This window comes from Aspergillus aculeatus, assembly GCF_001890905.1.
Source record: "Aspergillus aculeatus ATCC 16872 unplaced genomic scaffold ASPACscaffold_2, whole genome shotgun sequence".
Taxonomy (NCBI): domain Eukaryota; kingdom Fungi; phylum Ascomycota; class Eurotiomycetes; order Eurotiales; family Aspergillaceae; genus Aspergillus; species Aspergillus aculeatus.
In genome coordinates, this window is record NW_017962977.1 from 2,234,702 (window position 1) to 2,261,548 (window position 26,847).

The 26,847-nt window shown below is 51.7% G+C and overlaps 9 protein-coding genes across 9 annotated transcripts; 6 read left to right on the forward strand and 3 right to left on the reverse strand.

Moving 5' to 3' along the window:
* Window positions 1-416: 416 nt before the first annotated feature.
* On the reverse strand, window positions 417-2,621 carry ASPACDRAFT_22128 (Zn(II)2Cys6 transcription factor; the record flags this gene model as incomplete). The annotated part of the gene is made up of 3 exons (XM_020199088.1): window positions 417-2,128; window positions 2,193-2,393; window positions 2,471-2,621. The coding sequence occupies 3 exons, from the start codon at window positions 2,619-2,621 to the stop codon at window positions 417-419; spliced, it is 2,064 nt and encodes a 687-aa protein (XP_020060383.1).
* A 4,259-nt stretch (window positions 2,622-6,880) lies between these two features.
* Window positions 6,881-8,602, forward strand: ASPACDRAFT_75536 (M48 family metallopeptidase). Its single transcript, XM_020204478.1, has 9 exons — window positions 6,881-7,264; window positions 7,322-7,563; window positions 7,631-7,871; window positions 7,938-7,962; window positions 8,024-8,069; window positions 8,148-8,214; window positions 8,282-8,313; window positions 8,370-8,428; window positions 8,486-8,602. The coding sequence occupies exons 1-9, from the start codon at window positions 6,917-6,919 to the stop codon at window positions 8,527-8,529; spliced, it is 1,104 nt and encodes a 367-aa protein (XP_020060384.1). The 5' UTR covers window positions 6,881-6,916; the 3' UTR covers window positions 8,530-8,602.
* A 21-nt stretch (window positions 8,603-8,623) lies between these two features.
* Window positions 8,624-10,540, forward strand: ASPACDRAFT_112305 (FAD-dependent oxidoreductase). Its single transcript, XM_020195634.1, has one exon. The coding sequence runs from the start codon at window positions 9,047-9,049 to the stop codon at window positions 10,322-10,324; it is 1,278 nt and encodes a 425-aa protein (XP_020060385.1). The 5' UTR covers window positions 8,624-9,046; the 3' UTR covers window positions 10,325-10,540.
* Window positions 10,541-10,667: 127 nt separating this feature from the next.
* Window positions 10,668-12,820, forward strand: ASPACDRAFT_75537 (chaperonin-containing T-complex subunit CCT8). Its single transcript, XM_020204479.1, has 3 exons — window positions 10,668-10,793; window positions 10,931-11,301; window positions 11,415-12,820. Exons 1-3 carry the CDS (start codon window positions 10,735-10,737, stop codon window positions 12,692-12,694), a joined length of 1,710 nt encoding a protein of 569 aa, XP_020060386.1. The 5' UTR covers window positions 10,668-10,734; the 3' UTR covers window positions 12,695-12,820.
* Window positions 12,821-13,107: 287 nt separating this feature from the next.
* Window positions 13,108-14,213, forward strand: ASPACDRAFT_75538 (mitochondrial 54S ribosomal protein bL12m). Its single transcript, XM_020204480.1, has 2 exons — window positions 13,108-13,343; window positions 13,507-14,213. Exons 1-2 carry the CDS (start codon window positions 13,128-13,130, stop codon window positions 13,825-13,827), a joined length of 537 nt encoding a protein of 178 aa, XP_020060387.1. The 5' UTR covers window positions 13,108-13,127; the 3' UTR covers window positions 13,828-14,213.
* A 598-nt stretch (window positions 14,214-14,811) lies between these two features.
* Window positions 14,812-16,264, forward strand: ASPACDRAFT_57387 (uncharacterized protein; the record flags this gene model as incomplete). The annotated part of the gene is made up of 2 exons (XM_020203235.1): window positions 14,812-15,067; window positions 15,186-16,264. 2 exons carry the CDS (start codon window positions 14,812-14,814, stop codon window positions 16,262-16,264), a joined length of 1,335 nt encoding a protein of 444 aa, XP_020060388.1.
* A 605-nt stretch (window positions 16,265-16,869) lies between these two features.
* On the reverse strand, window positions 16,870-17,706 carry ASPACDRAFT_39664 (velvet factor family protein; the record flags this gene model as incomplete). The annotated part of the gene is made up of 1 exon (XM_020200632.1): window positions 16,870-17,706. The coding sequence occupies one exon, from the start codon at window positions 17,704-17,706 to the stop codon at window positions 16,870-16,872; it is 837 nt and encodes a 278-aa protein (XP_020060389.1).
* Window positions 17,707-22,860: 5,154 nt separating this feature from the next.
* Window positions 22,861-25,104, reverse strand: ASPACDRAFT_112318 (uncharacterized protein). The gene has a single exon (XM_020195635.1). It carries the CDS (start codon window positions 25,017-25,019, stop codon window positions 23,094-23,096), a length of 1,926 nt encoding a protein of 641 aa, XP_020060390.1. The 5' UTR covers window positions 25,020-25,104; the 3' UTR covers window positions 22,861-23,093.
* Window positions 25,105-25,362: 258 nt separating this feature from the next.
* ASPACDRAFT_22438 (pre-mRNA-splicing factor SYF2) lies at window positions 25,363-26,368 on the forward strand (the record flags this gene model as incomplete). The annotated part of the gene is made up of 3 exons (XM_020199118.1): window positions 25,363-25,575; window positions 25,635-26,270; window positions 26,321-26,368. 3 exons carry the CDS (start codon window positions 25,363-25,365, stop codon window positions 26,366-26,368), a joined length of 897 nt encoding a protein of 298 aa, XP_020060391.1.
* Between the last annotated feature and the right edge of the window lie 479 nt (window positions 26,369-26,847).

Genomic DNA, 26,847 nt, shown 5'->3' on the forward strand with positions numbered 1-26,847 from the left:
AGTTATCGCTGCTCGTTCAATGCTGCCGCCAAGAAAGGAAAATCGCTCGTCATTGTTGTCCGGCCCAGCGGTCAACATGATGGTGGTATATGTAAAGGTCAAATGACTGTATAAAACAAAGATCCGATGGATAGATCAAGGCAAACAATGTAGTGTCTAGGGGGTATCTGGACTTTTTCCTGAAATGTGCAGATAGGTGATGAGGCGTAGAATGCCGATAGCCAGCTCGTGCATCCAGTTTTTTTCGAGCGACCAAGTGTTCGCTCTTCTCTCAGGTTGGTGGGCCAAGTTTATCGGATTCTTCGGGTCGGTAGTATTCTCAAGCCCGCTTGAGTAAAGATCCCTTCAAGGGTATAGAATAGAATGCAACGAGATGCGATCCCGTCGCAGAAGAATGAAAACCCTAATAAGTAATTTCAGAGAAGCAGATAATCCCAGCCATTCTGCTGCATCACTTCCCGCCAGTGGATGAACGGTTTCTTCACTTCCTCTGCATCCCAGTGTGCAGGACTTTCCTTCGGGGACTCAGACTTTTCGCGCTTGATGGGGCTGCTGCCGTTTGCTGAAGACGAGGGGCTAGCATCCTGGCTCGGTAGAGGCTCGATAGGCTCGTCTGACACCCGCCACACTTCTTTTAGAACTCGATACATGCGGCCAAAGCTGCCCAAGTCTGCGTGGTCACCAAGAGCAGCGGCGCGGTCGGCGAGAACGTTGCGGAAAGAGCTGTTCGGCGCGGAAAATGCCCCTGTGATAAGCAGAGGCCAGACCAGCGAACGATCGAATCCATCTGGTCCAGATGGAATGTACTGAATAGCATTGGCAACCGCTGCAACCAAATTGGCGTTACTTGGTTGGTGACGGTCAAATCCAGGAACCAGACTGCAGAGGTAGATCCTGGCTGCAAGTCGGAAAATCGCCGTGATGTTGTTGGTCAGGACCGTTGGGGAGAAAGCTCCATTAGACAGGTAAGGGCTCTCCAAGGGCTGGTTTGGCGATTCCGTGAATTCCAATTGCTGCCCCAGGGCGGAAACGTGAGAACAGACCGCCAGATCATCGATCCTTCCCTCCCTTTTCAATGCCTCCAAGCAAGTGATCTCCGAAATCAAGTACATGACGCGATCATCGCAGCCCATGAGTTCACGTAGACCCAAAGATGTTCCACTCAGGTGCTTGGAGCGATAAGTATGCGCGAACTCGGGTGTCTTTCCATGCATGGTAGAGCCTAGGATATCGATCCAAGAAGCCAATGTCATGGTGAATGGAGGCGGCATGTATGGGTTCCCGCAGGGAGGTACAGGCGACGATAGGCCCAGTCGGTTCACTAAGTTGGATGCGGCTTGAAAGTGATCGAACCATGGGATATCCGGGAGATAATCGTCCGCGGGCCCCACGGAACAATGGAAGAAGATCATGGCAAGAGTTGCATCGAGAATCTCTTCGTGGTTAGTATCCTCTCCAAGAGCCAAGCAGAGCTGTGAGACTGCCTCGAAACGGTTGCGCATGATATCGTGGTCAATCTGCTCTCCAACAATACCTTCTGTCGTCTTCCTGTGAATAGCGGCCACACTCAAGCAGCAGTGAAGGTAGCACTTGTTAGTTTCTAGAGCCTGAAGAATAGCTTGAGCTCGCACATGTCCGCGTTGGTGAGCTTCCAGCACGGGAAAGATAATGCGTAGAACATTGTAGATAAAGTGATCGAGAAGCGGGCGGTCATGATCACTGACGGGTATGCTTGACTGCAGGATCGCATATGTCTGTCCGATAGTTTGCTCGCAGAGTGCTGGATCAAGTCCTGGAAGCGTAGGAACTTGCGCGAAATACTCATCCTGGAACCAATCTTCTCCGGGGAAGGTGGGTAGGGGAGCGTTCAGCTGGGGAGGAGCAAATGTGCTGAATGTCGAGCTGCAAGAATCGTGGCGTAGTGGGACGTCGTTGATGAATGTCTGTCGCTCCGTCTTGACGTCGATTTCGTAAGGATGGGGCAGTGCATAAATATTCTGAGTGAAGGCCGGAGTAGGCAGATGAGATGCGAAGATATCATACTGCTCGGGATAAGCAGGTCGACTAAGCTCGTATTCTGGAGATGTTGGTGACGGAACGGCCATACTGCGGTTGCGGGCCGAGGGATCTATGACACACCAAGGCTGGTCAGATGGCTATACCTTGATGCGTTCCACAGACACACTACCTACCAGTTAAAGCACCATTGCGCTCGTTTATCTTTGTTTGCTTGATCTTGTTCTTGATGCGCTCCTTTTGAATCCTCCTTTGCTCGGCATTTCCCCACCAAACAGGACGTTTATATTCGCATTTGACACAGAGATTGATACAGGCGCTACATGATGGGTGCTTCTCGTCACACTTCTTCCGGCGTAGGCGGCATGTGAAGCAACCTGAGTGAGAAGCACTGTTGTTAGCCAGACCTTCGAGATACCTAGTACTCTGAAGGTACATGTCAGTGGCAACGTACCGGACCGTGAGCGCTTATGTAGCTTCATTGGAACCTTGTCCGTCGTTCTTGTCGACGTGCCCTCACTACTAGAAGACGGCTGAGAAAGGTCTTCAGCTTTGATGGGAATCATTGTGGTAGGTGAGGACTTCTTCTTTGATGGAACGGGCATGGTTGATCTTGTATCGTGGCGCACGGTAAGGGACTCAAAAAGGACAGGACACAGGCGCGTGGCGAGTGATTGCTGGGATAGGCGGGCTATTAAGGGCAAGACTGAACCAGCAGCCTTTGGTGTCTAAGTGGGGTATTAGAGAACGAAAGGCGCAGGCTGCAAAGAACGAGGCGGCTAAGAGATAATGCTGGGAGACAGTGGTCCACAATCGATGTTGATATGATCGGTGGGCATGAAGGAAGCTTTAAAGATGAAAGTAGTAGGTCGATCTCGGATGAAGCAGGTCATGATGTTTCTATTTTAGAATTGATTCCGAGTAACCGACAGGGCCGTGAGCACTGAGCACATACACACACACACACATACACATGCACATATCGGGGAAATTGCGGTGGTGGGAGTAGAAGCCATAGATTGGGTGGGGAAGGAGGGAAAGGATGATCGTAGCCAGACCATGCACGGACAAGGAACCGGCCACCAGGCGCTCGAAGGCTAATTTTGGATCATTTTGCAAGATACTACACTTTTGGCCATTAACTTGGCGCCCATGGCCGCCCTCTGCACCACTGATTGGATCACGCACGCTGTCAATCTTGCCATGGAGGCAATCTCTTGAACGCTGCTTGTGCCAGGTTAATTTTATCTTGGTGTCGGGTTCATGTCCTACCAACAGACGTTCTCGTCCACGTACCCTCTCAAACCGCCGAGACGAGTGTAACATGATCAGAGTATTCCTTTTGGGGAACCTACTTCAACTACAGAGCGATATAGCATTTGGTGCTATGAAGAAGACGTTCTCACTCTTTTCGACTCGAGGAAAAAGCGTGGCGACCAACAAGCGGCACGCCGCACAGTTCCGAGTGCCCTCCATCGATACCCATAAGACGCATTCGCGATGCGCCAATGGCAGGGTCATTTGCAGGCTGGGTTAAGTGACCTGACGATGTCAACGTGAAAGGAGTGATATTTACCCGAATGGGAAAATGCATTGGTGAGCATCAAACGATACCTACGTCTGTAGCCGTTGATAGCGCGGGGACATCCCAATGCCAACCGACTAATTGCCCCCTCTTCTCTTCTCGCGAGGAAATTCCCACTAGAGACAGACCAGGAATCAGAGCCCTGCCTCGCGCACAAGGGTCTCGAGCACCTCGAACCAATCAGACTACAGATTGGTGGTCATGTCTGGTCGTCTCTCGTAGTACTCAGGACCTATCTGATAGGCAGTTGGCAGAAGGGATGAACTTGGCAGGTTTGCGGGGAGAGGGGAGATTTGATCAATAATTCATCAAGAGGCTGCCATCGAGTTGAGCACCTACAGTAGTGGAAGCGCTACCTTCGGAGCTAATTTAGCGTGCTGAGCCAAGCTTCCTGAATTTGGAGACAATTGGTTGACATCTGCCTGGGTCTTGACAGAGCGGGACAGCCGCAACCAACCGTGCGTGGGTGGGTCGGGCCTTTGATGCCCCGTGCAACCAGAGGAAGACCAAGGGAAGTTGGCGCCAAGGTGTGATAAGATGGCGCTAGCCTCTCAATCCCGACCGAGTCCCTGACAGGAGGGAGGAAGGTAGCGCTGAGGGGGTGACGGGGCTGACGAGCTGACAGAAGTGAACTGACACGATTGCCTTTCCCCCCCTCTTCCTCCTCCTTAATTAGTATCAATTACCCGCCCGCACCGACTTCGATTGCCTAGATTATCTTTTGGTCTTCCATAATTAGTATACTTCGCAGGGCTGTCAACCGATCTGATAGGCCCGCACAGATGGTCTTATCCGCATTGGCCGCTAAAGCCGTGCGTTCTCATGATCTGATCCTGAGGAAGATCGAGCCGTGAGAATTCCCAGGTGGGGAGAAGATGACTGGGGGAAGCTAAAGGCATTTTTGACTTTAGCTGTTCTGCAACCAAGGTGTCCCAGTCACACCTCCTCTTTGGCACTCAATCACTTATCTGAATGGCTGTACCGGTTCCGAACCACCCTCTGGCGGATCGTTACCCGTGCCTCATGTCTTTACTGCACAGTACATATGCCTGATCAATATTTTCAACCGTACTGTCTCAGCTAGTCTTGCTTATTGTTGATTGAGATAGATGTCTTGGGATCAATACTATTGATTCTGCAGTCGAGACAACGTTGGTTGTGGGCCTGACAAAGTCGGTGGCCATCACGATCCCGGGAAGCGAGTCAGCATGTTGTGGGTGTCACGACGCTTCTGCCGTTTCTTGTCACATTCCTGCAGCTACGGCCTGCATTCCTCACGAATCGAACAATTAGCGTCCCTTTTCGCTTCCCTGTCAATTGACATTTCAGCGAATAAGATGCGCCCAACATGAGGTCACTTCCTGCCACTCTGTTGTGTGCCCACGACATGTACACATTCCTCCTGCACTCAATATCCCGCGGCACTGTTGCACCTCCATCCTTGGATATACTGTGAATGCTATCTATTCACGCGAAATCACTGCACAGTTTGTATCTTTAGCCCAATATCTGGGATCAAATTACTGCATCATCTCTCCTGACAAAATCAGCAGTAGTCCTAGAAATCATGCCAGAGATTTTGAACTCGGCCGAGATCAACCTGAGATTCCGTATCATTTTTTCTGTGCATAGCTACTCCGAACAAAGTCACTTCATGGAGTGACAAATACGCGAAAATTTCGCTGACGAATGATTTTGCCTAAGCTTATCCCCGGCATATTTCGAGGGCATTGGTCGGCAGATATTCCTTGTATCTCCGAGCGAGGAAAATTGTGCCGATACGTCACTCGTCCATACACCTTACATCTCTGTCCATCAGAGGGGGTAGGACAGGTTTTTTTGCATAACATCTACTTACTAGCATCTACCAAAATCTCCATCACTCGATGCACTCATGCGGATTTCGGGTCAAATCTCAGGAACCCAGACGCATTGATCAAAATAGAAACATGCCCAACCTCAAGCGTTACGAGCTGTGGCTAGAATAAGTGTTGATTATTTGCAGTGCTTCTAACCGCCGTGTTCTATAGAACCCTCTTTCCGGGCGCCTACAAGGTAAATTTGGCCATGCTTTGGTTGAAGATAGAAGATAATGGGACTACTCCCGTCTCATGAAGGATCTATTTTAGGGCCAAAGCCTGGCAATTAATTGCTCGATCCGACGCTACTCTATCATTTTATGATCTTAGTTGCATAATCCATTCTATTTTCCGGTTACTGCATCAGCCTTGTCCTTCACCATGCCTTCCCCAATGTACTGGCGCTCTGTGTGTAGCCGCCGAACACATTCTTAGAGACTCGCAAGTGCAAGGCCACGAGGGTCGTGCTTGCAACATTCTAGCACTCGCAGGTCGGCGCGTACACGAAACTTGCCATTGGATCCTTATGATTGGCATAATTAGCGATTCCAGTCTGTGGGGACATAGGGGCCTGTCTGACTCCTGGGAATCTATTTATCGTCGCTGAGAATAGCCTGATGATTATCTCTTGATCATCGGTGTCACGTTGGGATTTCTAGGAGAAAGTGCCTGGTTTCATCGCCATCCAGAACAGAGAATTGGACTGGCTATAATCTTCTTTCGGCGTCGGCCTTGATGCCGCTAAGATGCATATGACAGATATATAATACGCGGTCGGCCATTTCATTCTGCCTTGTGAAAAAGGAATCAGCTTGTTCTGTACCTGATGTGAGTTCCTCAATTCAAGTATCGAAAGTTTGGGAAATGTGGAACGGTATCCGGCTGGCGGGACTACGCAGGATGTAGTGTACGGAGCACTCACGTTTATAACTTATTTACTATAGATCCAGTAAGAAATAATTTCATTCGAAGCTTGGTTAGATTATGATCTATTCATGCTTCCCCTACGAAAGCTCCGCTAAGTGCTCAATCACTTGCGCAGCCCCTTACCTCTATAGCGTGACCATGCGAAACTATACATTTATATATCGGTTCAGCAGTGAGATGCTTTTCGGCGTTCGATCGAACCTACGCCCTACCTTGTACACCCTTTGAACAAGAAAAATTCTTAGAAGGTTAGCATAGACGACTTGAAGCTGTTAACTGCTGTAGAATCTAAAAATTGTGGCTCAATGAGGCTGGCGGACACTTTCAGTAGGTGGAACTGTACTGTGCAACCCGGCCGCACTCTCATTGGACAGGGCAGGGCTTCTCCGCCAACTGTCGGGATTCGATCCGCTCAGGCTCCAACCTCCGCATTCCACCTTAACATTGAATCATCTCACATTTTCATCCAGGTCGATCTTCTCTCACCGTCAGTGTGTGACTAAGCTACGTGGTTCATAATCTGAATAGTATGCTACACCAAAAAATAGAGCGGGTGCTCTCTCGCGTAGTTCCCCAGACAAATCAGAGTTCTTATATCGCATTGCAAAACCGTATTACCTCGACCAGGACATTCGCAAGCCACACCTCACGCTTCCGATCTGTCTCTCGAATCTTCTATCAGCCACAGAGCCGTAAGCTCTCAAGCACCGGCCGTAGATGCAGCAATGGGAACTACAACCGATTCAACAACTCCGGCCGGGGCCCACGGGCGCCGCCGTTGATATATCACCTGTTGTCGCGGGCACGTACCGGACACTTCGTTATAATAGGCCTTGGCGCCTCGGCATTCTACTACTATAACACCGAGGTAGTGGAGGTGAGTTCGGTTCTACCTTCTCAAGCCTCGAACCAGGCACTGACAGCTGTTTCGCAGATGACTGGCCGCCGGCGGCTCAACTTCATATCCGTGCAACATGAGCTAGAGCTCGGAGAACAAGCCTATCGAGAGATCCTCGCGGAGCATAGAGATCGCATACTGCCAGACTCTCACCCCGATGCTAAGGTAGTACACCGTGTACTCGAGCGACTTATTCCGCAGGCACGCGTAGAGGGCGCCCAGTGGAGAGCCCACGTCATCAAAGCGGACAATGTCAGAAATGCCTTTGTTCTTCCCGGGTAGGATCTCTTCTCTTATAGCCTCATCCAGTGATGGCATACGATCTCTCTGACCGGTTTGCAATAGTGGGAAAGTCTTTGTCTTCACCGGCATCTTGCCTTTCTGCAGAGATGAGGATGGTCTGGCTGCGGTCCTCGGTCATGAGATCGCGCATGTGGTTGCTCACCATAGTGCGGAGGGTATGACTCGGAATTATCTTCTGAAGTCTATTGTCACGGTTGTCTCGTTTCTCTTCGATATCTCAGCCATGATCCCGGCTTATTTGTCGCATTATCTGATTAACTTGCCCAATTCTCGGGTACAGGAGGTAACCTTCCCGTCTAGAGCGGAGATGAAAGAAACCGAAGACGAGACTGACCATCATCTATTGTAGGCCGAAGCGGACGACATGGGTTTAAGTATGGAACCTGAGCGCTTTCACCTCCCTCGATCTAGTGGCTGACTAACCTCACTTGCTAGTCATGATGGCTCGAGCCTGTTACAACCCGGAGGCTGCTATTGCCTTGTAAGTCACTTACTGGCCACATGCATTCTAGGCCATTTGCTTGTTTGATGGTACACATGATTGCTGACTTTGTTTCAGCTGGCAACGCTTGGTAAACAACAAAGAAGAACATGAGATTCATCAATTCTTGTCGACACACCCTTCGGTAGGTCTCCTGATCAGTGTCGGGGACACATCTTATATTGAGACACGTCCTGATTCATTGGCCACAGAACGAAAGTCGTATCCATGCTCTCAGTGAGAAGTACGTAAGCTCCTCGACTCAACTATGACAATTCATTGCAACTAACCCGGCTCTAGACTCAACACAGCACAAGCGATCTATCTGGATGGTGGCTGCAAGATGGCAAATGAGTACAGTACGTCGCTTTCCGCCACTGCTGAGTTTTGTATGCGTTGGCTGACAATCCTTTCAGTGCCTGACTTTAGGAGAGCTTTCGCTTATCACAGGGAGGTTTGAAGCACATGGTCCCATTATTTTTACTGTTTGTACATAACCTAGTCTATGTAAATCCCCAATCCTGTATCAACACAACTCAAATAGTTAATTTCAGTCTGCACTGGAAAGTGAACTCACACGCCAACTATGCTAATCATCTCTGAATTTACTTTTCTCCTCGGGCACAAGGACTCTCGCGCACAGAAAGAATCCTGTTATTCACCATAATTACCTGTATATAGACAAATTCACCACATCACCAGCGGATTGCTGACTGCCCCTCGGCAAAAAGCTACACAAACTCGAGCAAGATCCCCTTCGGGCCCGAAGCTTCGGGAGGCCAGAGTCGATCGGTATCTCGGGCCCGAACATATCCATAGTATCTATATAGCAATTATTTCCCCCCGCCCGAGCATTTAGTATATATACCATGAAAGCCCAGCATCAGCGAATTATCCGGGACCATTCCAAGCATCTCAGTTACAATATATACTTAAATCACCTCTAGTCCATCAATAACGACAAACAAAACCAAACCATGTCGAAACCCATCCTCATCGTCGGCGCGGGCCTCGGGGGCCTCGCCCTCGCGCAAGGCCTCAAGAAGAACAACATCCCCGTCAAGATCTACGAGCGAGACGCAAAGCAAGATTTCCGTGCGCAGGGCTACCGGCTCCGCATCGGGACCGAGGGCATTTTTGCCCTCCGGGCCACCCTGACCCCGGAATTGTTCGGCCTGTTCGAGGCAACCTGCGCGGAGAACGGGCTGCTATCCGGCGGTGCCAGGCTTGATGCTTTGTCCGGGAAGGCTTTGATCCAGCAAGTAGGTGGTGGTTCTGATGCTGGAGGAGGCCCTCCCATCCAAGCCCACGGCTCTCTGAAGCCGTACACCGTTGACCGTGGGGTACTGCGCGAGGTGCTCATGACCGATCTGGATGACGAACTACACTTTGGGAAGCGGTTTACACACTACGATGTCCGCCAAGGGAAGAATGGCGAGGAAAATAGCGAGAACACTAGAGTGATCGCGTTCTTCGAAGACGGGACCTCGGAGGAAGGCGCCTTACTCGTCGGCGCGGACGGACTACGATCGCAAGTGCGCAAGCAGCTCCTGTCGCCGTCCTACCCGTTCTTGGACACGGGGATGCGGATCGTGTACGGCAAGACGTACATCACGCCCGAGTTTGAACAACGCTTTGCTCGAGAGGCCATGGGGGGAATGTCCCTGGTCACCGAGAGAGAGACGGGGGCGCCGAAGACGCTGCTGCTGGAAGCCATTCGGTTCCCGCAGGCGGTTACGCCAGTGCGCGGGATCCAGTTGCCGAGGGATTATGTGTACTGGGTCGTACTGGCGCATAAAGATGATATCCTGTTGGGAGATGAGGAGGCGTTGAGGTTGGACGGGGACGGGTCGGCCAGGTTGTCATTGGAGCTTACGGCGGAATGGGATGCGTCTGTGAGGGTCTTGTTCGAGGAACAGGATCGGAACCAAACGTCCACGTTGAGGATCTGTTCTGTGAGGCCGGATGTCCCGGCTTGGGAGGCACATGCGATGGTGACGCTTCTCGGAGATGCGATCCATGCCATGCCTCCAACTGGCGGCATGGGCGTGAACACTGCATTGCGCGACGCGGAGGATATGGTGCGGAGGATTGTTGAAGTGAATGGGTCAAGTGGTGTGGATGTGGATCTGGTCGCAGGGTATGAGGAGAGTTTAAGGAAATTTGCGCGGGAAGCAGTCAGACTCAGTTGGGAAGGAGGACGAAGAGGATTCGACTTGAGACCAGCTGAGACATGTGAGGAAATAGTTTTGTGAGCTCGTTGTTTTTTAATGGGGACGAGGACAAGTGTTGGCTGTGGGTTGGTGGCAGGTTAGCTATGCATGTATTGATCTCTCCTCACATACACAGCGCATATTCCAGCAATAATCTCTGGCCCCTCGTTGACAGAAGAGTATACAGTAGTTGCAGTGGTTGCCCATGGCAAACAGTATAGAAAGTGGTTCAAGAATTGGAAGATCAATGCTCCGTCGTAGAAGGGGAAAGTTGTAAATGGATAAGCATGCCGAGCCCCTCCGCGTGCAAACCAAACAAACAGCCGCCGCCAGACCGTCTCCAAGCTCCGTCGAAAATTCCCAGAACAGCTACAGGCCAGTGTTGAGGAAGTGTCCCCTTACTCTCTCCATTTGGATATTTCCCCAAACTCCAGAGGAAGTATCCCTTCATCATGTCACTGTCTCTTCCCGGACCCTCCCAGGCGGGTCTCTTCAAGCCTGGGTACCAGAGGTAAGCGAAAGCCCACTCGTGGAATGTCCCCGCCCCTCAAGCCATCAATACCGCCAGGTTCAGCAGGCCAGTAAACTTATATGATATGGATTGGGGTTATAATCGTAGGACAGCGGCTGACATTTTATTCTCTATAGCCACGATGCCGAAGATGGTGCCGTCATTCGCAACATCGAAGCCTGCCAGGCTATTGCTCAGACTGTCTTGACGTCGTTGGGCCCTTACGGTCGCAACAAGATTGTCATCAACCATTTGCAGAAAATGATCCTTACTTCGGATGCGGCTACCATTCTCCGTGAACTGGAGGTTGTGCACCCCGCTGCTAAGCTGTTGGTGATGGCCAGTCAACAGCAGGATCAGGAGATGGGAGATGGTACCAACTTGGTCATTGTTCTCGCCGGAGAGTTGTTGAAGAAGGCCGAGGAGTTGCTGCGCATGGGCTTGAAGACGAGTGATATTGTTCAGGGCTACGAGAAGGCACAAAATTTTGCGCTCAAGACGCTAGAAGGTGGGTTGATTCTTCCGGCCAGGAGCGCTCGGCGGCCTCAGGGGCTGCTATGAAACAACGATCCAGGCAGGCAACGAGTGACTCAACAATTACTGACGCTTGCTTGACAATAGATCTCGAGGTCGATCGCCTTCAAGAACTTCGCTCCCAGACCGAGCTTACTAAGGCTCTCCGCACAGTCGTCGCCAGCAAGCAGTCCGGAACCGAAGATCTTCTGGCCTCTCTGGTTGCAGAGGCTGTCCTTGCTGTCCTCCCCAAGAACCCCGCCAACTTCAATGTCGACAACGTTCGTGTCGTCAAGATCATGGGAGGTGGCTTGGAGCAGTCTCGTGTGGTCAAGGGTATGGTTCTTGGCAGAGAGCCTGATGGTGTGATCAAGAAGGCTACCAAGGCCAAGGTTGGAGTCTTCAGCTGCCCCATCGACATTTCTCAGACTGAGACCAAGGGTACCGTGCTGTTGAAGAACGCGCAGGAAATGCTGGACTTCACAAAGGGCGAGGAGGAGCGTTTGGAGGCGGCTATCAAGGAGCTTTACGACTCTGGTCTGCGTGTTGTCGTCTGCGGTTCCACCGTTGGTGACCTGGCCATGCACTTCCTTAACCGCTTCAACATCCTTGTGATCAAGATTCTCTCGAAGTTCGAGCTGCGCAGACTGTGCCGTGTTGTTGGCGCCACCCCTCTCGCTCGCCTGGGCGCCCCGATGCCCGACGAGATGGGTAGCATCGATGTTGTCGAGACTACCGAGATCGGCGGTGACCGGGTGACCGTCTTCCGTCAAGAGGATGCCAACGCTGTCACTCGTACGTCCACCATTGTCCTGCGTGGCGCTACCCAAAACCATCTCGATGACGTTGAGCGTGCGATCGACGATGGTGTCAACGCAGTCAAAGCTATCACCAAGGATCCCCGCCTGGTTCCTGGTGCCGGTGCCACCGAGACTCAACTTGTGGAGAGAATCTCCGCCTTCGCGGATAAGACTCCTGGCTTGCCCCAGCACGCTATTCGCAAGTACGCTGAAGCGTTCGAAGTGGTTCCTCGCACCCTGGCCGAGTCGGCTGGTCTGGACGCAACTGAGGTTCTGTCTCGTCTCTACACCGCACACCACCGGTCTTCCAACAATGATGAGTCGGAGGAATCGTCTGCAGAGGAGGGCAGCTCCGAGAAGGAGGAGCCTTACTGGACCACGGGTGTGGATTTGGAGATTAGCTCTTCAGCTGGAACCCTTGACGCCGTGGAGGAGGGCATCCTGGACCTGCTAGCATCCAAGAGCTGGGCAATTCGTCTCGCGAGCGAGGCTGCCCGGACGGTGCTCAGCGTTGACCAGATCATTGTTGCTCGACAGGCCGGTGGTCCTAAGCCACCGGGCCCCAACCCCAACTGGGATGAGGATTAAATGTAATATTTAGGAGAATATGATATCCATTGGAGGCTCAAAAGCACGGGATGTGATAGAGACACGATAATCATGAAAAGCCCATTGACCTATCCATGGGCATCTGTATAGTTCGCAGGCTCTAGTAACAGTAGTGGTAGATTATTATCCTCATTCGTACATCCTGAAATACTTCATCTACTGCTGTTGATCTGTTCTATAATATACCTGACCGTTCCTGATATACATAGTGAGTACTTGATTCTCTGTTGACAGGACGCCGACTAGCGGGTGCCGGTATCACGTGACGCGACTGGATTTTCCGGACCGAGACTCGACTTTCTTTTCCCGCAAAGGCACTTTTCGAGCATTCGATCACTTCGAGCAGCTTAAATCCCCTCGGCCTAGCCACCTTCTGTCGCCCCCGTCCAGATCGCCTCCTTTCACGCCCAGCATGTCCATGTCTACCCAGTTCGCAGCTCGCTGCTGCAGACAGATTGTCCGCCCTACCGCTTCCCTGCGCGTTTCCTCCGCTTCATACCTGTCCAGCAGCCGGAGATGGCAATCCACGGAGTCTGCTGCTCCTGCCAACCCCAAGATCACCCAGATTGTCGATCAGATCAGCCAATTGAACCTGTTGGAGACTGCCGACTTGGTCGCTAGCTTGAAGGTGCGTTTTCTGCTTCTCCTCCGGCCCTGTCGCAACAGCTTCCCCAGGACTTGTTGATACAGGGTTCCTATCAATCGAACTGTCCCGGCCCCAATCGCTCATGTGATGTGATCGCTTGAAACTCATTAAGATCATTGCTGACGAGAACCTTGTCACCTTATAGTCCCGCCTTAACATCCCCGACCTGCCCGTCGGTGGCTTCGCCATGGCCGCTGCCCCCGCCGCTCCCGCCGCCGCCGAGGAGGAGGAGGCTCCTGTCCAGCAGGAGAAGACTCTGTTCAACCTGAAGCTCGAGTCCATCGACGCTGCCTCCAAGGCCAAGGTCATTAAGGAGATCAAGAACATGCTCGGTCTGTCCCTGGTCGACAGCAAGAAGTTTGTCGAGTCGGCGCCCAAGACCCTGAAGGAGTCCGTCCCCAAGGAAGAGGCCGAGAAGATCATCGAGACTCTCAAGGCCGTCGGTGCCAAGGTCACCATGGACTAAGAGCGGACTGTCATCTGACGGGTCCGTGGGGGGACTTTCCTTTGTAATGCTACCCGGTCCATCTGGGTTCGCTCTGTGGCTGGCTATCATTTTCTTAGATGGTGGGACAGAAGAAAAAAGAACCTGGATGGCCTGGAACGTTGTGATTGGGCTGCATCATCGAGCTGGAGTTTTTATCTCGCACCACCCTTTTCTTTTATTGTATTGTGTTCTGTTATATCACCCTTTTCTTTATTATCTTTTTCTCCGGTCCCTATATCTCTTGAGATTCTATTTTCTTTCTGATATAAATGGAAAGCGGGAAAAAGGCGGCGAATGTACATTATCACCTTTATCGATTGGACAATGTGGAAACAAGAAGAAAGAAACTTGTTGTGGTCTCTCTGTCATCCGAGTTTTGCTAGCAAATCCTCATGGGCTCGTGCGTAGTATTTTTGATGAGACGAGTAGCTGTCAAGTCTGTTTTGGTTGAAAGAGTACGACGGTGGAAATGCGCGACAGAGAAGCAAGACCTCGTTCATCCTTGAAGACATTTGAGTGAGATACTAATCAGTCCATTGCATTCTGGCGCCATTGTTGTTGTTTTCTTTTTGGCGCGGGTGTCGAAAGAAAGGTGGACGGAGATGCGGAAAGCCCGAACTCCATCCCAGATTTCTTCCTTCCCTCCTCCGCCTTTGCATCAACCCACCCTTCCTGAAGTTCACTCTTGTACGCCCCTCCTATCGATTCGCCATGTGCCTCCCTGGGTCCTCACGCAGCATCAGACGACAATGCCAAATACGTCTGCATTCTGGCACAAGCCCCTCCCTGAGCTTGCACTATAGCTCTAACCTGCGCTCCCGCCTTGCCCAAGATCACTTCCACCTTCAGCATAATCAACTCGCACCCCGACCTCCGCCCAGTTCCTGCTTCCACACCACTTCATCCAACAATGCCTTGTATCGAACACCTCGGAAATCTCCTGCGCTCCGACGCGCCGCCAACATGAGGGATGCCCGCGTGTCTTCTCCTCCCCACCCTGCAGAAATCGGCCCGGAGTCTCGCATCACCGGCGACCTCACCGTTCACAAAAAGTGGCTCGCAACAGGAGGCATGGACAACTGGGCGGACGCCGTTCTTAACAGAGACCTCACAACAGACATCACGTGGCCAATCTTCGAAGCCACCGGCCTACACTTGCTAGAGTGTGCTCATGGCGGCCCTCCGACCCTGGCCGCAGTTGAAAATAACCCGCGCAACTGTACGTGACATTTTCTATCAAATCCTGGCTTTCAAGCGTGACGAGTCCGGGAGGGTTATCCGTTCCTCCTGCGAAGATCGATTACTAACCATGTTTCCTCAAATTGGGGAACCATTAGTGACACCCCTGGAAGTGTTCAAAATTGGCAAGCTCATCCTCCCACACCACCAACCCTTCCAGCACTGGGTCTCCTCGGCCACCGCGCTGGCCAAAGTCCGGCCCGCGATCTACATCCAAGCAGCCAACTACCTGAAGGAGATGCGCGCGCACAGCAAGAGCCAGTCCCCGCCGCCGCCGCCGCCGCCGCCGCCGCGCGATGTGCCGATCCTGCAAGCCGTCGAAGCCCTGGCGACGGGCCCCTTTCCCGACCCGCGCGCCATGCACCTTCACGCGCGGGTCCTCTGCCACCGACAACAGTACCGCGAGGCGATGGCCCTCCTGGACGAACTTCTCGAGCTCATCTACCCAGCCAAGAAACTCGAACCAGGGTTCGAGACGGGGCTGTACTTCCCGCCCATCGACTCCTTCTGGGACACCTACATCTGGGTCCAGGGCCTCATGCTGGACCACAAGTACCAGACCAAGCACACGCCCGAGGAGATCTACCGCCGGGCCGCCGATGAGTTTAAACAGCCGGAGTACCTCGTGCGGTACGCGGGCCACCTGCGCGAGCAAGGCCGGTGGGACCAGTACGAGAAGTACATGCACATGGCGGTCATGGCGGGCCACCGCCGGGCCACCCGCCGGCTGGCCTGCTACTACTACCTCATCGCGCAGGGGCGGTACCCGCGGCGCGGGCAATCCGCCACCACCAACTTCCCCCGCCCGGTCGACCCTGCGCAGGAGGGCCTGGGCTTGCTGCAGGAGAGGCACCGCCCGTGGTGGCAGCGGCTCCGCGACGAACTCTGGGCCGAATCCCGCCGGCCGTCGTTGACGCACTATCGCGCCATGGCCCGGGAGCTGTTCGAGCTGGCGGCGGCGTATGGGAGCCCCGAGTCCGTCGTCGTCGCCGCCGTCATGGCCCGCGAGGAGGGCCGCCTGGCCGAGGGCGAGCAGATGATCCGCACTATGCTTCGCGCCACCCAATTTCAGGGCTCCGAGTGGGCGCAGGTCAAGGTGGATGTGCAGAGCCTTCTGGAGAAATGGGAGGATCTGCAGTTCAAGTTTAAGATCCCGGAAGAGTACTTCGTCCTCTAGGGAAGAACAATCAACAAAATGAAAGTTGGGTTGCCCCTTGTGCGAGTGGGTTTCGTGACTCGGTATCGGACTCGGTGAAGTGAGGTGTGGGCGGCTTTGCTGAAAGCTCGATTTCTTCTCTGTGCACTCTTTATAATGACTGTGATACCCAAGCATAGAGTAAGAACGCCGTTCCAACACAAGAGAGATCCCGGAGCAGTGGGGAGGGAATTTGTCCGAGTAGGCCTGGTGTAATTTTGAAGGCGCAGTAGACAATGCGATTGCGACTGACGCGCTTAGGTGGAATTATTCATGGGTACCAGAATCGGAAAGTATGACAAGACCCAGGTTGAACTTAACTATCACCCGTAACGCCACCCCTGTGCTCGTCGTAGCGCGACTGCATACCTCTGATCGCTCTCTGCATACTGTCACTCCTCCGACCAGAATCATTCATCATATCATAGAAAAGAAGAAGAAAAATTGAAAGAGAGATATAAAACACGGAACATCATCTGGGGGGATGGGAAAAACCGAAGATTTCCCTTTTCCAGTACAACGCGGTCCTTGTCATTATTCCCCCCCCACCCAGCTGCCGGCGGAAGCACTTTGGAGCGTTCTACGTATCACCTCCTTCGACCCTTCCCTTTCCCTTTCCCCCGCGTCTTCAATTCTACAAACCCAAGCTCCTTCAATCCCTCTGTTAAAAGGGACGAATCCCTCATTCCAGGAAAGTCCTTGGCCGGGAATACGCGGAAAGGATTCGTCCAAGCCTCGGCAAGGATCGGCATCGACTTGCCAGTGTCTTCCACGTGACCCCAGTTCATCAGACGGAATTGGAGGCGGTACAGTCCAGCTGTACGGACAGAAAGGTCGGAGAAGATGTAGAACGTAGCAGGCTGTCCCGGGATGTGTGGGCTGCCGTGGTAAGTGGTTGGTGGCAGGTATGCGCCCGTTTCGGGTGCGTAGTAGCCCGACGAGGATGGATGGGCTGGCGCTGTGCTGGGGTCCGGATCTTCATCGACATAGAAAGGCGACACGAAGGCTTTTCCGGATAGCAGAGGAGTAGACTGTCCCTGGCTCAATTCATCCACTCTACCCGTACCCTCGGCGTGCACGTCTGATTGGGAGAATCCGGGTTCGGGGATGAGGAAACAGCCCACAGTGAATCGCGGATCCTGAAGGATGTCGTTGTCGTCAGAGGATCTCGGATCGAAGTCTGTCAGAAGCATTTGGATGATGGGAGGTGGGTCGATAGGCCGTCGATCTCGATCACCCGCGCCACAAGCTCGCGCAGCTAAAGGCTGCTGTCTGATGTGAAGGTGATATCGTGAGGTTGAGGACGGTCGCCGCGGGGGAGGGGACGGCGTAGGCGAATGATGAAGCAGTCTTTCAAATCCAGAAGGCATACTCGTCGTACTCTGCCTTTGGGGCTGTTGTATCTGACGCTTCTCCGCGGCCATGCTGGCGAAAGACCCCCCCGTACAATCATAACAGTGACCAGGACTTGGGCCAGCCGTGGAGAGTTCGCTGTTTCTGTCAGCAGGAATTAGTGATTTGACAGGAAGAAAGCACATGGCACTTTTTGTCGCAGCTATGAAGGAAAAATGTGGGAGCAAAGTACAGTGAAGGTAATCTGCACGCGCATGCTCATCATGAGAATGTGAACCGGAAACATGCGTGCATGACCCAGTCAAGCGATAACAGAACCATAATCACGCATCTGAGCTCGACCGAGCCAAAGCCAACAAAAGAATGGATGGAAACTAAGAACTAGGAAAATGAGGCATACTCCACGTTTCTCAAGACATTTGACCGTTGAGCCTCAAAGTGAGCTGGACTACCAGTATTATACGGAGGAACCGAAGGGACATCATGCTTCGGATGAGCGACACTATCCCAGAGCCTCTCCTGATAGGGCAATCTAGAGTTGAAAGCGGTAGATGCGACAGTGGGTTCATAAGTCTGACTGGCTGAGCCAGGAAATAAGAAGCGCGGAAGCTCGTCCGTGGGATGAGAATGACTCGGAGCTCCTGTTAGCGCCTGATGGTCGTCGCCAGCGGCTTGGGCCCGCCCATCAGAATATTGCCCGCTGGATGTGGCATGTCTCCATTGATGCAGCGGCGTCCTCGACATCTAGACAATTGGCGCTCGGAAGCTCTCCTTCCGTTAATTCTTGTTCCTGGTGATCTCCTTGAGGATTCCTTTTCTGTGGTTTTTCTTCTTGTCGGTGGGTCTTGTTTCCTCTTCCTATCGGCAAGTGCTAAGAACTGATCCCACGGGTCGTTTTCTGCAAAGTGAACATCCATATATAGGATCACGAATTGATGGGTCGAACCGAAAGCTCAATAAGATTAAGGCGCACTCGGTGATGCCCAAAAAAGGAGACAAACAAGAAGGGGGTGACACTTGACTCGAAAAGAAATGATAGCCCGCGGCGGCATAATAATAGGTTCCAGACGGAAAGTAGCTTCGCAGAAATATGGTAGGGGTGTAGAAACACGGCTTTTGGCGGGGATTTTAGGGGCAATTCAAGGGTCCAAAGAACATGGTCCGCCGTTGGTGGACGTTCCTACGAGGAGAACTGGTAGAGTAACAGTCATCTATTAGTTCGTCCTGACGAATGCCAGAAATTTCCCACAAAACGATTGTTTGGGAAGGGGTATAGAGTGGGAGGGGAAATAAGTAGGGAAAATCAGAAAAGAGAAGAGTTCCACCGACCTCCATCCAACCAGCTCATAGCACCACTTGTGCGGCTGCAGGTAGTGACGATGGAAGTGCTGAGATTTGCAGTGAATCCGCTGCTTATAAGGCGTTTTGGCTTGTCGGATGACGCAACTGATTCAGCGACGATAGGAAATGTTGACTAACCCTAAATTAAGCAGTAATCTGCAAATTTGAATCCATTCCATATGTGGCCGTGAAAAAAAAAGAAAAGAAAAGAAAAGAAACAGATCCGAGGAAATCGGCAGGCTGGGTAATACTTTTGTGAGAGAGCCTGTGCGTGCCCACTGTGTATGTGTGTGGCATTGCGCGAAAATCAAGACTTGCAGCAACACTGCGTCCCTGACAGGATCCAGCATGGTCTATTCCCGGATCCTGGGATTTCTATCGAACATCTGGTCTCCAGTCGTTTGAATACAGCCCCCAAGAGGATGGTACTGAGACAGTCTCCGTTGGTAGTGTGACAACACATTGCTAGTGTCTGGTACTGACCGAGCGAGTCCGGCAAGAGCCTGAAAGAGGTCTTGATCATCAACAAACGAACATTAGGAGCAGCTCCTTATATGGTCTCTCGGAAGGTGTTCGCTGTAGAGAAAAGAACAATGAGTACCTGTACAGTATGGATGCAGACATGGATATCGCTTCCGAGTGTCCCGGAACTGGGACGTAGAAGGGCAGCTTGATTAAGCAGATCAACCATCACCAAGTACTGTGAAGTAAACTACTCCAACGAGCCGCCTGATGCTGAACTAGATGAGGGGTCAATCATCTCAAAATCCCTGACCTCTTTGCACAATCACCCCTTGTGAAACCAGGGAGACTGCTGTTTGGTCTGCTGCGCCACTATTTGAAAAGACGCAACACCAAGGGCCATTGTGTAAAGATGAGAACGCGACGTAGCGAGGGATCGGTGGTCGCAGATCGTACCGCATGATGCAGAATTAGCACATATTATCATTAGAACCGCTGATTGGTCCATGTGTATAATTGTCAGTTCAGAACAAACAGTGATACGCCAGATACCCGCGAACTTCCATGATCGCTTTTGACAGCGACTCATTCCCCTGCACATTGAGAAGCTACCAGGGATTCAAGTGAGCAAGATATATAGACGACTACCGAAGTGATGGTCTGGTATTGGGATTTCCCAATACAGGAGTCGCCTGCAGCACATTGAAGGGACAGGAAAATGACGTTGTGGGATTTGTAAAGAACCCACTAGAAAGCTGTTTGGTGGAGTCGAGGAGGTGCATCACTGTATCCGAGCTGCCGGTCCCATACGGAACTCTGTCCCGAGAAAAGAACCTGCAGGCAAATACAGTCGCTCGCAGTAGAATAAACAGTAGGTGATCAATTCTGACCGCAAAATCCCAAATTTTGCCATCCTGTCATGCAGTCTCGAATGCCTTGGCAACTGCATCACCTTCGAGGTTCGGGCCTCTTCTGGCTTCGAGATGTGCTTGTATTACAAACTCGACAAGTCTCTTGCTCTGACTCATCATCTTACGTCGAAGCAGGAGCATTTCACAGCTGAAGAAGACTGTAAAGACCAGACACCAGTGGCAGTTGTGGGGAACGGGATAGCCGTCGCTCATGGTTCCAGCCGCTGCTGATGGTGGCGTGCTGTGGCTATTGGACCATTGCACGGGCCACTACGGTAGGCCATAGTGCTGGGAATCCATAGTTAGACTAAGCGTAGCCGGAATAGAGTATCCTCGACAGGGCTCGATTGCAATGTCACAAAGGCGTTACCAAATAAGAAGGTTGAAAGAAGCGGATTTGTCAGGCGACTGAAGTTTGCAGGCCCGTGCCGTCTCTCTTCGATAGTGCTTAGGATATAAAATCCATAGAACGGGGTACATTCGCTTGGGTGATGCGTGTGTGGCTTCTGAACTGGCGAGGTAAGCTTTTCATCCTTGCAATGCGGTATAGGATCCCTTGAATGGCCACCGCCCCAGATTGTTTCATGTTTGCTGATTGGTATAGCGTAGTTAGTGCTCTGACCCACATTAAAGGTCCAAAGCGAAAGTATCTTTAACCGACAAAGGATGTGGTGTTGTTAGTGCATTAGCATCGTAGCGATTGTTCGCAGGCGACTTGGCGAACAGGGCTAATGCATGTGAGTGGTTGCCTTACCGAGAAGAACAAATGATGTGTCTTGACGGTTGAATGGCTTCCCTGGATCCTGTGGGATTGGCTGTATGCTGGCGGATTCAGCACCAGCCAGGAATTGGCGGTTCTCCCTGTGATTCATCCAGTATCTTGAAGTTCCTGGAATTTATGTGTACTTAGTGCCCACTCCTGGATTTGCGTTCGGGTAGCTGTTGGTCTGGACCTCTGGCTCTGGAGGCTACCATACTGCAGCCGTTAGCAGGACAATAACTACAGTGACGGCCCTGCTTGTGCACACGACGAACCTTCAATGCTGCAGGCCCTGTTTTTCAAGGTTCTGGGGCCGCTTTATCCTCGAATCCCTTTCCCTCATGTCTTGCGGCCGCAGCCCTGCGTTTGCATTGAGGTAGCGAGGCGACCAGGCAGTCGCTGACTCGAGCGAGGCAGCTGAATCTCACTTAGCGCTGCGTGTAGGCAGCCCCGAGCCATCAGCCTCGAGCAGGCAACTGGACCATTTCCAAGTTCGCAATACGAGGTCCCCGAAGGCGACCGCACCCCAGGAGAATCAAAGCGACGGAGTAGTCATTCCGGAAAATGTCCAGCAAACTATAGTGGAGCGCTCGAACCGGGGAGATCTGAGCATTATTTCCTTGGACTGGTTCACACGATGCCAAGGTGGAGTGGGAATGTATCGAGCGGGCTTGAAATCAAACGCCAATGAGTGCCAAAGAATTGTCCACTGAGGAGGAGCATCGGAAAAGAAGGATCTGGAGAGGTGGAGTGGAGGAGGTAGGGGGAGGAAAGAAGGAAGGGGGTGAATCAAGTGACCGGCACCCCATCACAACACAAGCAATTTGACCCCGTCCATTGCACCTCCGCCATAAAGCATCCCACGGTTTCAGGCATCGCCATAACTAAGCGTCTGGCTGTGCTTTCGACCACATAAGCTATGTGCGCGGGGTGAAGTGTGAAAGGGAAGCAGAGAGGCTCAGACTCCGGTTGGGGCGTTCCCATCATGACGGTTGGAGTACACCGGAACCAGACTTCGTCGACCAGACAACAGTTACCTCGAACTCCCATTCACCTTACGTGGGGCTCTCCGGCTGAGCCTGTCTGGTCACAGATCTCTTCAGCATGATGGCTGTGATATTAAACTTGGAATTCGATACCAAGGCACATTTTACAGCCCGAACCAGAACATCATTCGATCAGATAGACTCCTCGGAGATGCACTGCACGGCTACCGAAACAAAGAAAAACCTGAATTGGGGCCAAGTGCCATCTGGACAAATAGGCGAAAATAAAAGAGAGAGCAAGATAGAGAAGAGAAAATAGAAGGCAGAAAGCAAATTAGCAACTATTCCGAGTGAATTACGCTATTGCCTCCAATCCCCTCTTGGATGCTGATCCTCAAGCATATGGCAGCTCTACAAATCTTCATGCAATCAGATAACTCGCTCAGATGAAGGCAGAACTAGTGCATTGGGCGTAAGGGAGCAGGGATGACCTGGCGTCCAGACCGACAAGCTTCGTGGTGCCTGTACCTCTGTGGCACTCACCAAGACAAAGGATCCTAGTACTCTCGAATCTTGCATTGGCTTCTAGGCAAAGGCAAGTCAGCCCCGTGTTAACACAATACTGCTATTTACCTGGTAAATGCCAGAGCATAACAGACTGTGTCTCTGGTGTATATGGATCGTACTGTCTATGTTCGTCCACGGAGAAAGCATTGCAATCACTAAAATATTCTACTTTGGGTGCTTGAGGCGATCTTTTCAAGTCCCATATCTACGAATCTCTATCGTGGATACTACTCCGTTCCTCGACTAGATAATTGGTTCACATTGTGCCATCTCGGCTGGATAAGAGTATACCAAGCCTAAAGCGTATTTACAATGCTCTACACCCGGCAGGTTAGGCATTTTACAAGCTAAGAAAGGGTCGTGGCTGCATGCCTCGAGCCACAAGACCTCTGCGTACCAATGAAGCCCAGATATGATAATAACAACCTCCCTCATGGTGACAAGTCCGGGCTTGGGTCCACATCAACATAATATCTCGTCGCACCACTACCGATTGGAGTGACACGATTGCTGGAGCAGTGTGTCGGTCTGTCATTGAAAAGATTCACACTTAGGATGGAATTTAGACCGAACCGCAGATTCGAAGGTCCTGCTTCTATGCAATGTTGGCTTGCGCCATGGATAGGTCCAACGAAGACCGCAACCAGCTGCCCATGAAAGCGATCCCAGGCAATAATATGTCCCGTCTGTTCCCAGTTAGTGGCATCTTGCGAGTTTCGCCCTTGAGGCATCGTTGGCCTTGCGACTAAGTATCCAAGCTGCATCAAATGCAGGGATCGCTTGCCGGCATGATATTGACCGCTAGGATCAGGGCTAACGCGAAGTAAACCTAGTGTAGAGGGTGTCCGAGGCTTGGAAAAGTCGGTTCTAATAGACGAAAGAGAATCCGGAAAGTCAAGTGGGGCATTCTGGGAACACCAAGCATACTCCATATTTGTATCAGCATCAGCAATGACCAGACTAGACACCAGCCTCCCGTCATGCTCATTGAGAGAATCGGCAATCTGACCAAGGTCAGCTTTCGATTTTGAACATCCAAAGGAATGAATTTGTGTGAGAAGCCGCTCAACGCTATCATAGCCAGTGCTATCCCCATCGATGGTCAACAATGGTTGCTCGCTAGCAACCGTGAGGGGTTCAGAAGCACTTGAATGAAGTAGCAAGTTGGATTGCCAGCGGATGCCCAGTCGATTCTCCATGTCTGTGAGAAGTCGATTCAGAATCTCAGTATGTTCTACCTCGCCGATTAGGGAAGCTTGCAGTTTATCAGCGGGGAGAGCGTAGCAAAGTGACTTGGCCGTTGAGAAGAATGGTAAAGTATTATTAGCGCGCTCCGATATCTGTTTCAAGAATGCAATAGCTCGTTGCGTATCGCCGGCGTCAACCAAGGCCTCCACGCACGTATAGGCAGCTTGAAACTGATTTTTGTGTGATTCAGGCGACAGATCCTCTATGAGTTTAGCCCATAGAGCTTCCTGTAGTGCCTTGCTGTTCAATTTGACGAGCAAGGTGAAATAAGAGCCAGACCATGAGTTCCGATGGTCAGGCCCTGCCCAATATAAAATGTCATGCAAGCGATTGTTGCTCGGTTGGGCACCTCCAGTCACTAGGCCAGTCATCGCACCCATGTCCCGAGTTTCTTCGCAGAATGCAAGATACCTTGAGGCATCAAGGAGAGCGTGAGCTAGGAGTCTGCTCTCGTTCGGACCTAAGCGTTGCGAACCACAGGCTAGATAGCCTTCCAAGTAGCGCTTGAGAGCCGGAACTGAGAATGCGAGTGCTGCATAGTACATGCCCAGTACATACAGACGCTGCGAGCAATGCCCATTGATCCTCTCTACCCGCGTAATAATCCCATGAATAGCGGAGAGAACCTCTCGGAATTGATTGTGCCGTTCGCAGAGTGCTAACGCTTTCGATAGAGGAACGCATTGCCGGGACTGCAGAAGTCTGCATCCTTCCTTGTTTATCACATTACTTTCAATGAAGTCCTGCAGATCAGGAAGACTTCTTATTTGACTGGTATCGAGGCGCGAGGCCTTGGGAGCGTGTCTTTCAGGGTCTGGCCAGAGAGTGGCCAAAAGTGGCGAAGGAAGGGAGAATGTCGGCCACTTATCCTGTAGGATTTGAGATAAATGCGATTCCAAGATTGAATCAGATAAATCATGCTCAGGCCGTTTCAGCGTAGCAGTCAGGGCAAACCGAAGTGTTTGGGACGGAGTGGCCTCAGGATATGGAGACCTCTGCTTAGCGCAAAGGTCAACGTGGCGACGGAGCGTTATGTGGCATGAAACTGATCTCTTGTCCAGTCTGCGCCTAGATACAAGCAAGTGGCTATGATTCCGTGGCTTTAGCATGGAGATGAAATAGAATGGTTGAGACTAGAGGTCGATCAACCAGAGTATATTGTATGGTATGACATGCCTTCTGTGGGGGTGAGTGGGCGGGCGGGTCGGGGGAGGAGATAAGGATAATCGGACAATCAGGGGAAAGTCAAAAGGCGGTCGGAAGGGCGGCGAGTCGTGCAAATCCGAGCCAGAGTTGACCTCAGCCTCAACCTTTCTTTCAACATCCACGCTGGTAACACGAACCCCAACCTTGACTTCTTTCATTACCCAGCGCTCTATCATCACGTTACTTTAAAACCTACCATTGATTTCTAACATCATCGCGACCCGATTCTGTGCATACTTCCGCGAAATGCCCACCGAACACGACATCGAACAGCCTACGGCAAGCAATCCTGACTCTGAGCAGGAGCAGCCTGCCAAACAGCCAGGCGATGCCTCCCAGGAGCCTACCGCTACTGTTGCCGTCGAGGACGTCTCGAAGAAAGTAGATAAAAGAGAGGATGATGCTGCTTTGAAGGCCCGCCAGCGCAAAGAGAGATTCAAAGCTCTCCAGGCTCGCGCGGTAAGTACTCGACAATTCGCCTTGTCTGAAATGCGCGTTTTTACTAATATTCCTTCCAGAAAACGGCTACAGAGCGCAACATGAAGGAAACTGCCGCCGAAACACAACGTCTGGCGACCGACCCGGCATTACTTTCATCGATCTCGCGCAAGCATGCCTTCGCATCGCATAACCTGCTAAAAGCTGATACAGAGGCCGCGGGCGAGGATTTTGAGCGCAAGCGCGCTTGGGACTGGACTGTGGATGAGTCGGAAAAATGGGACAAGCGGATGGAAAAGAAACAACGCCATCGCGATGACGTTGCCTTCCAGGACTATACACAAGATGCGCGCAAAGTATACAAGAGACAGCTGCGGGAGTTGCAACCTGACTTGGAAGTTTATGAGCGAGATAAGATGGCAGCCATCGAAAAAGCCGCCGCCAACGGGGACCTCGAAATTGTGGAAACCAACGACGGCGAAATGATCGCGGTTGATAAGAACGGCACCTTCTATTCCACGGCAGATACTGTTGGGTTCACGGAAAACAGGCCTGACCGGGCAGCTGTTGATAAGCTGGTCGCGGACTTGAGAAAGGCTGAGGAGGTTCGACTCAAGAAGCGGAGAGACCGCCGCGGAGATGATGATGGTGACGTCACCTACATCAATGAGAAGAACAAACAGTTCAACCAGAAACTGGCTCGCTTCTATAACAAGGTATGTGCCGTCAACCTTTTGTTCTGGTGTCATGTCTAATTGTGCAACAGTATACTACCGAGATTCGCGACAGCTTTGAGCGTGGAACTATGATTTGAACGGATCCGATGATTTTCACCCACCAAATGCCCATCCTCGGAATATTCGAACATTGGCTCACTTTCGAGTGACTCTACACCTCCCGGTCCTTACATGCGGTCTCCTTTGCTGGGACCTAACTTTCCGAGCAATGCGATCAAGCTTGAAATAGCCTAGTCGCTTTATAGCCAAGCTCCTGACTCATTGAGCTTAGAACCACGATGCCAATCACGTTGAGCTCCATTTACAGAGAGCAAGAGCGCCCTTTACTTCTAAGGTTGGCAGAGATCGTGGGGCAAGATTAATCTAGGGGTATCGATTGGTAGCCTTCCCTGTACAAATACACTATACCAGCATCATGTCATTGCTTCCGCTCCACCTTGAAGCAGTGTCGCTCTGCAGCTCTTCCAAGAGATGCCTCATGCTAGGATATCCAAACTCGTCTTGAACACAGCCAAGAGTCAGCCATTTAAGCAGTGGTTGAACGGTCCATCCCTCA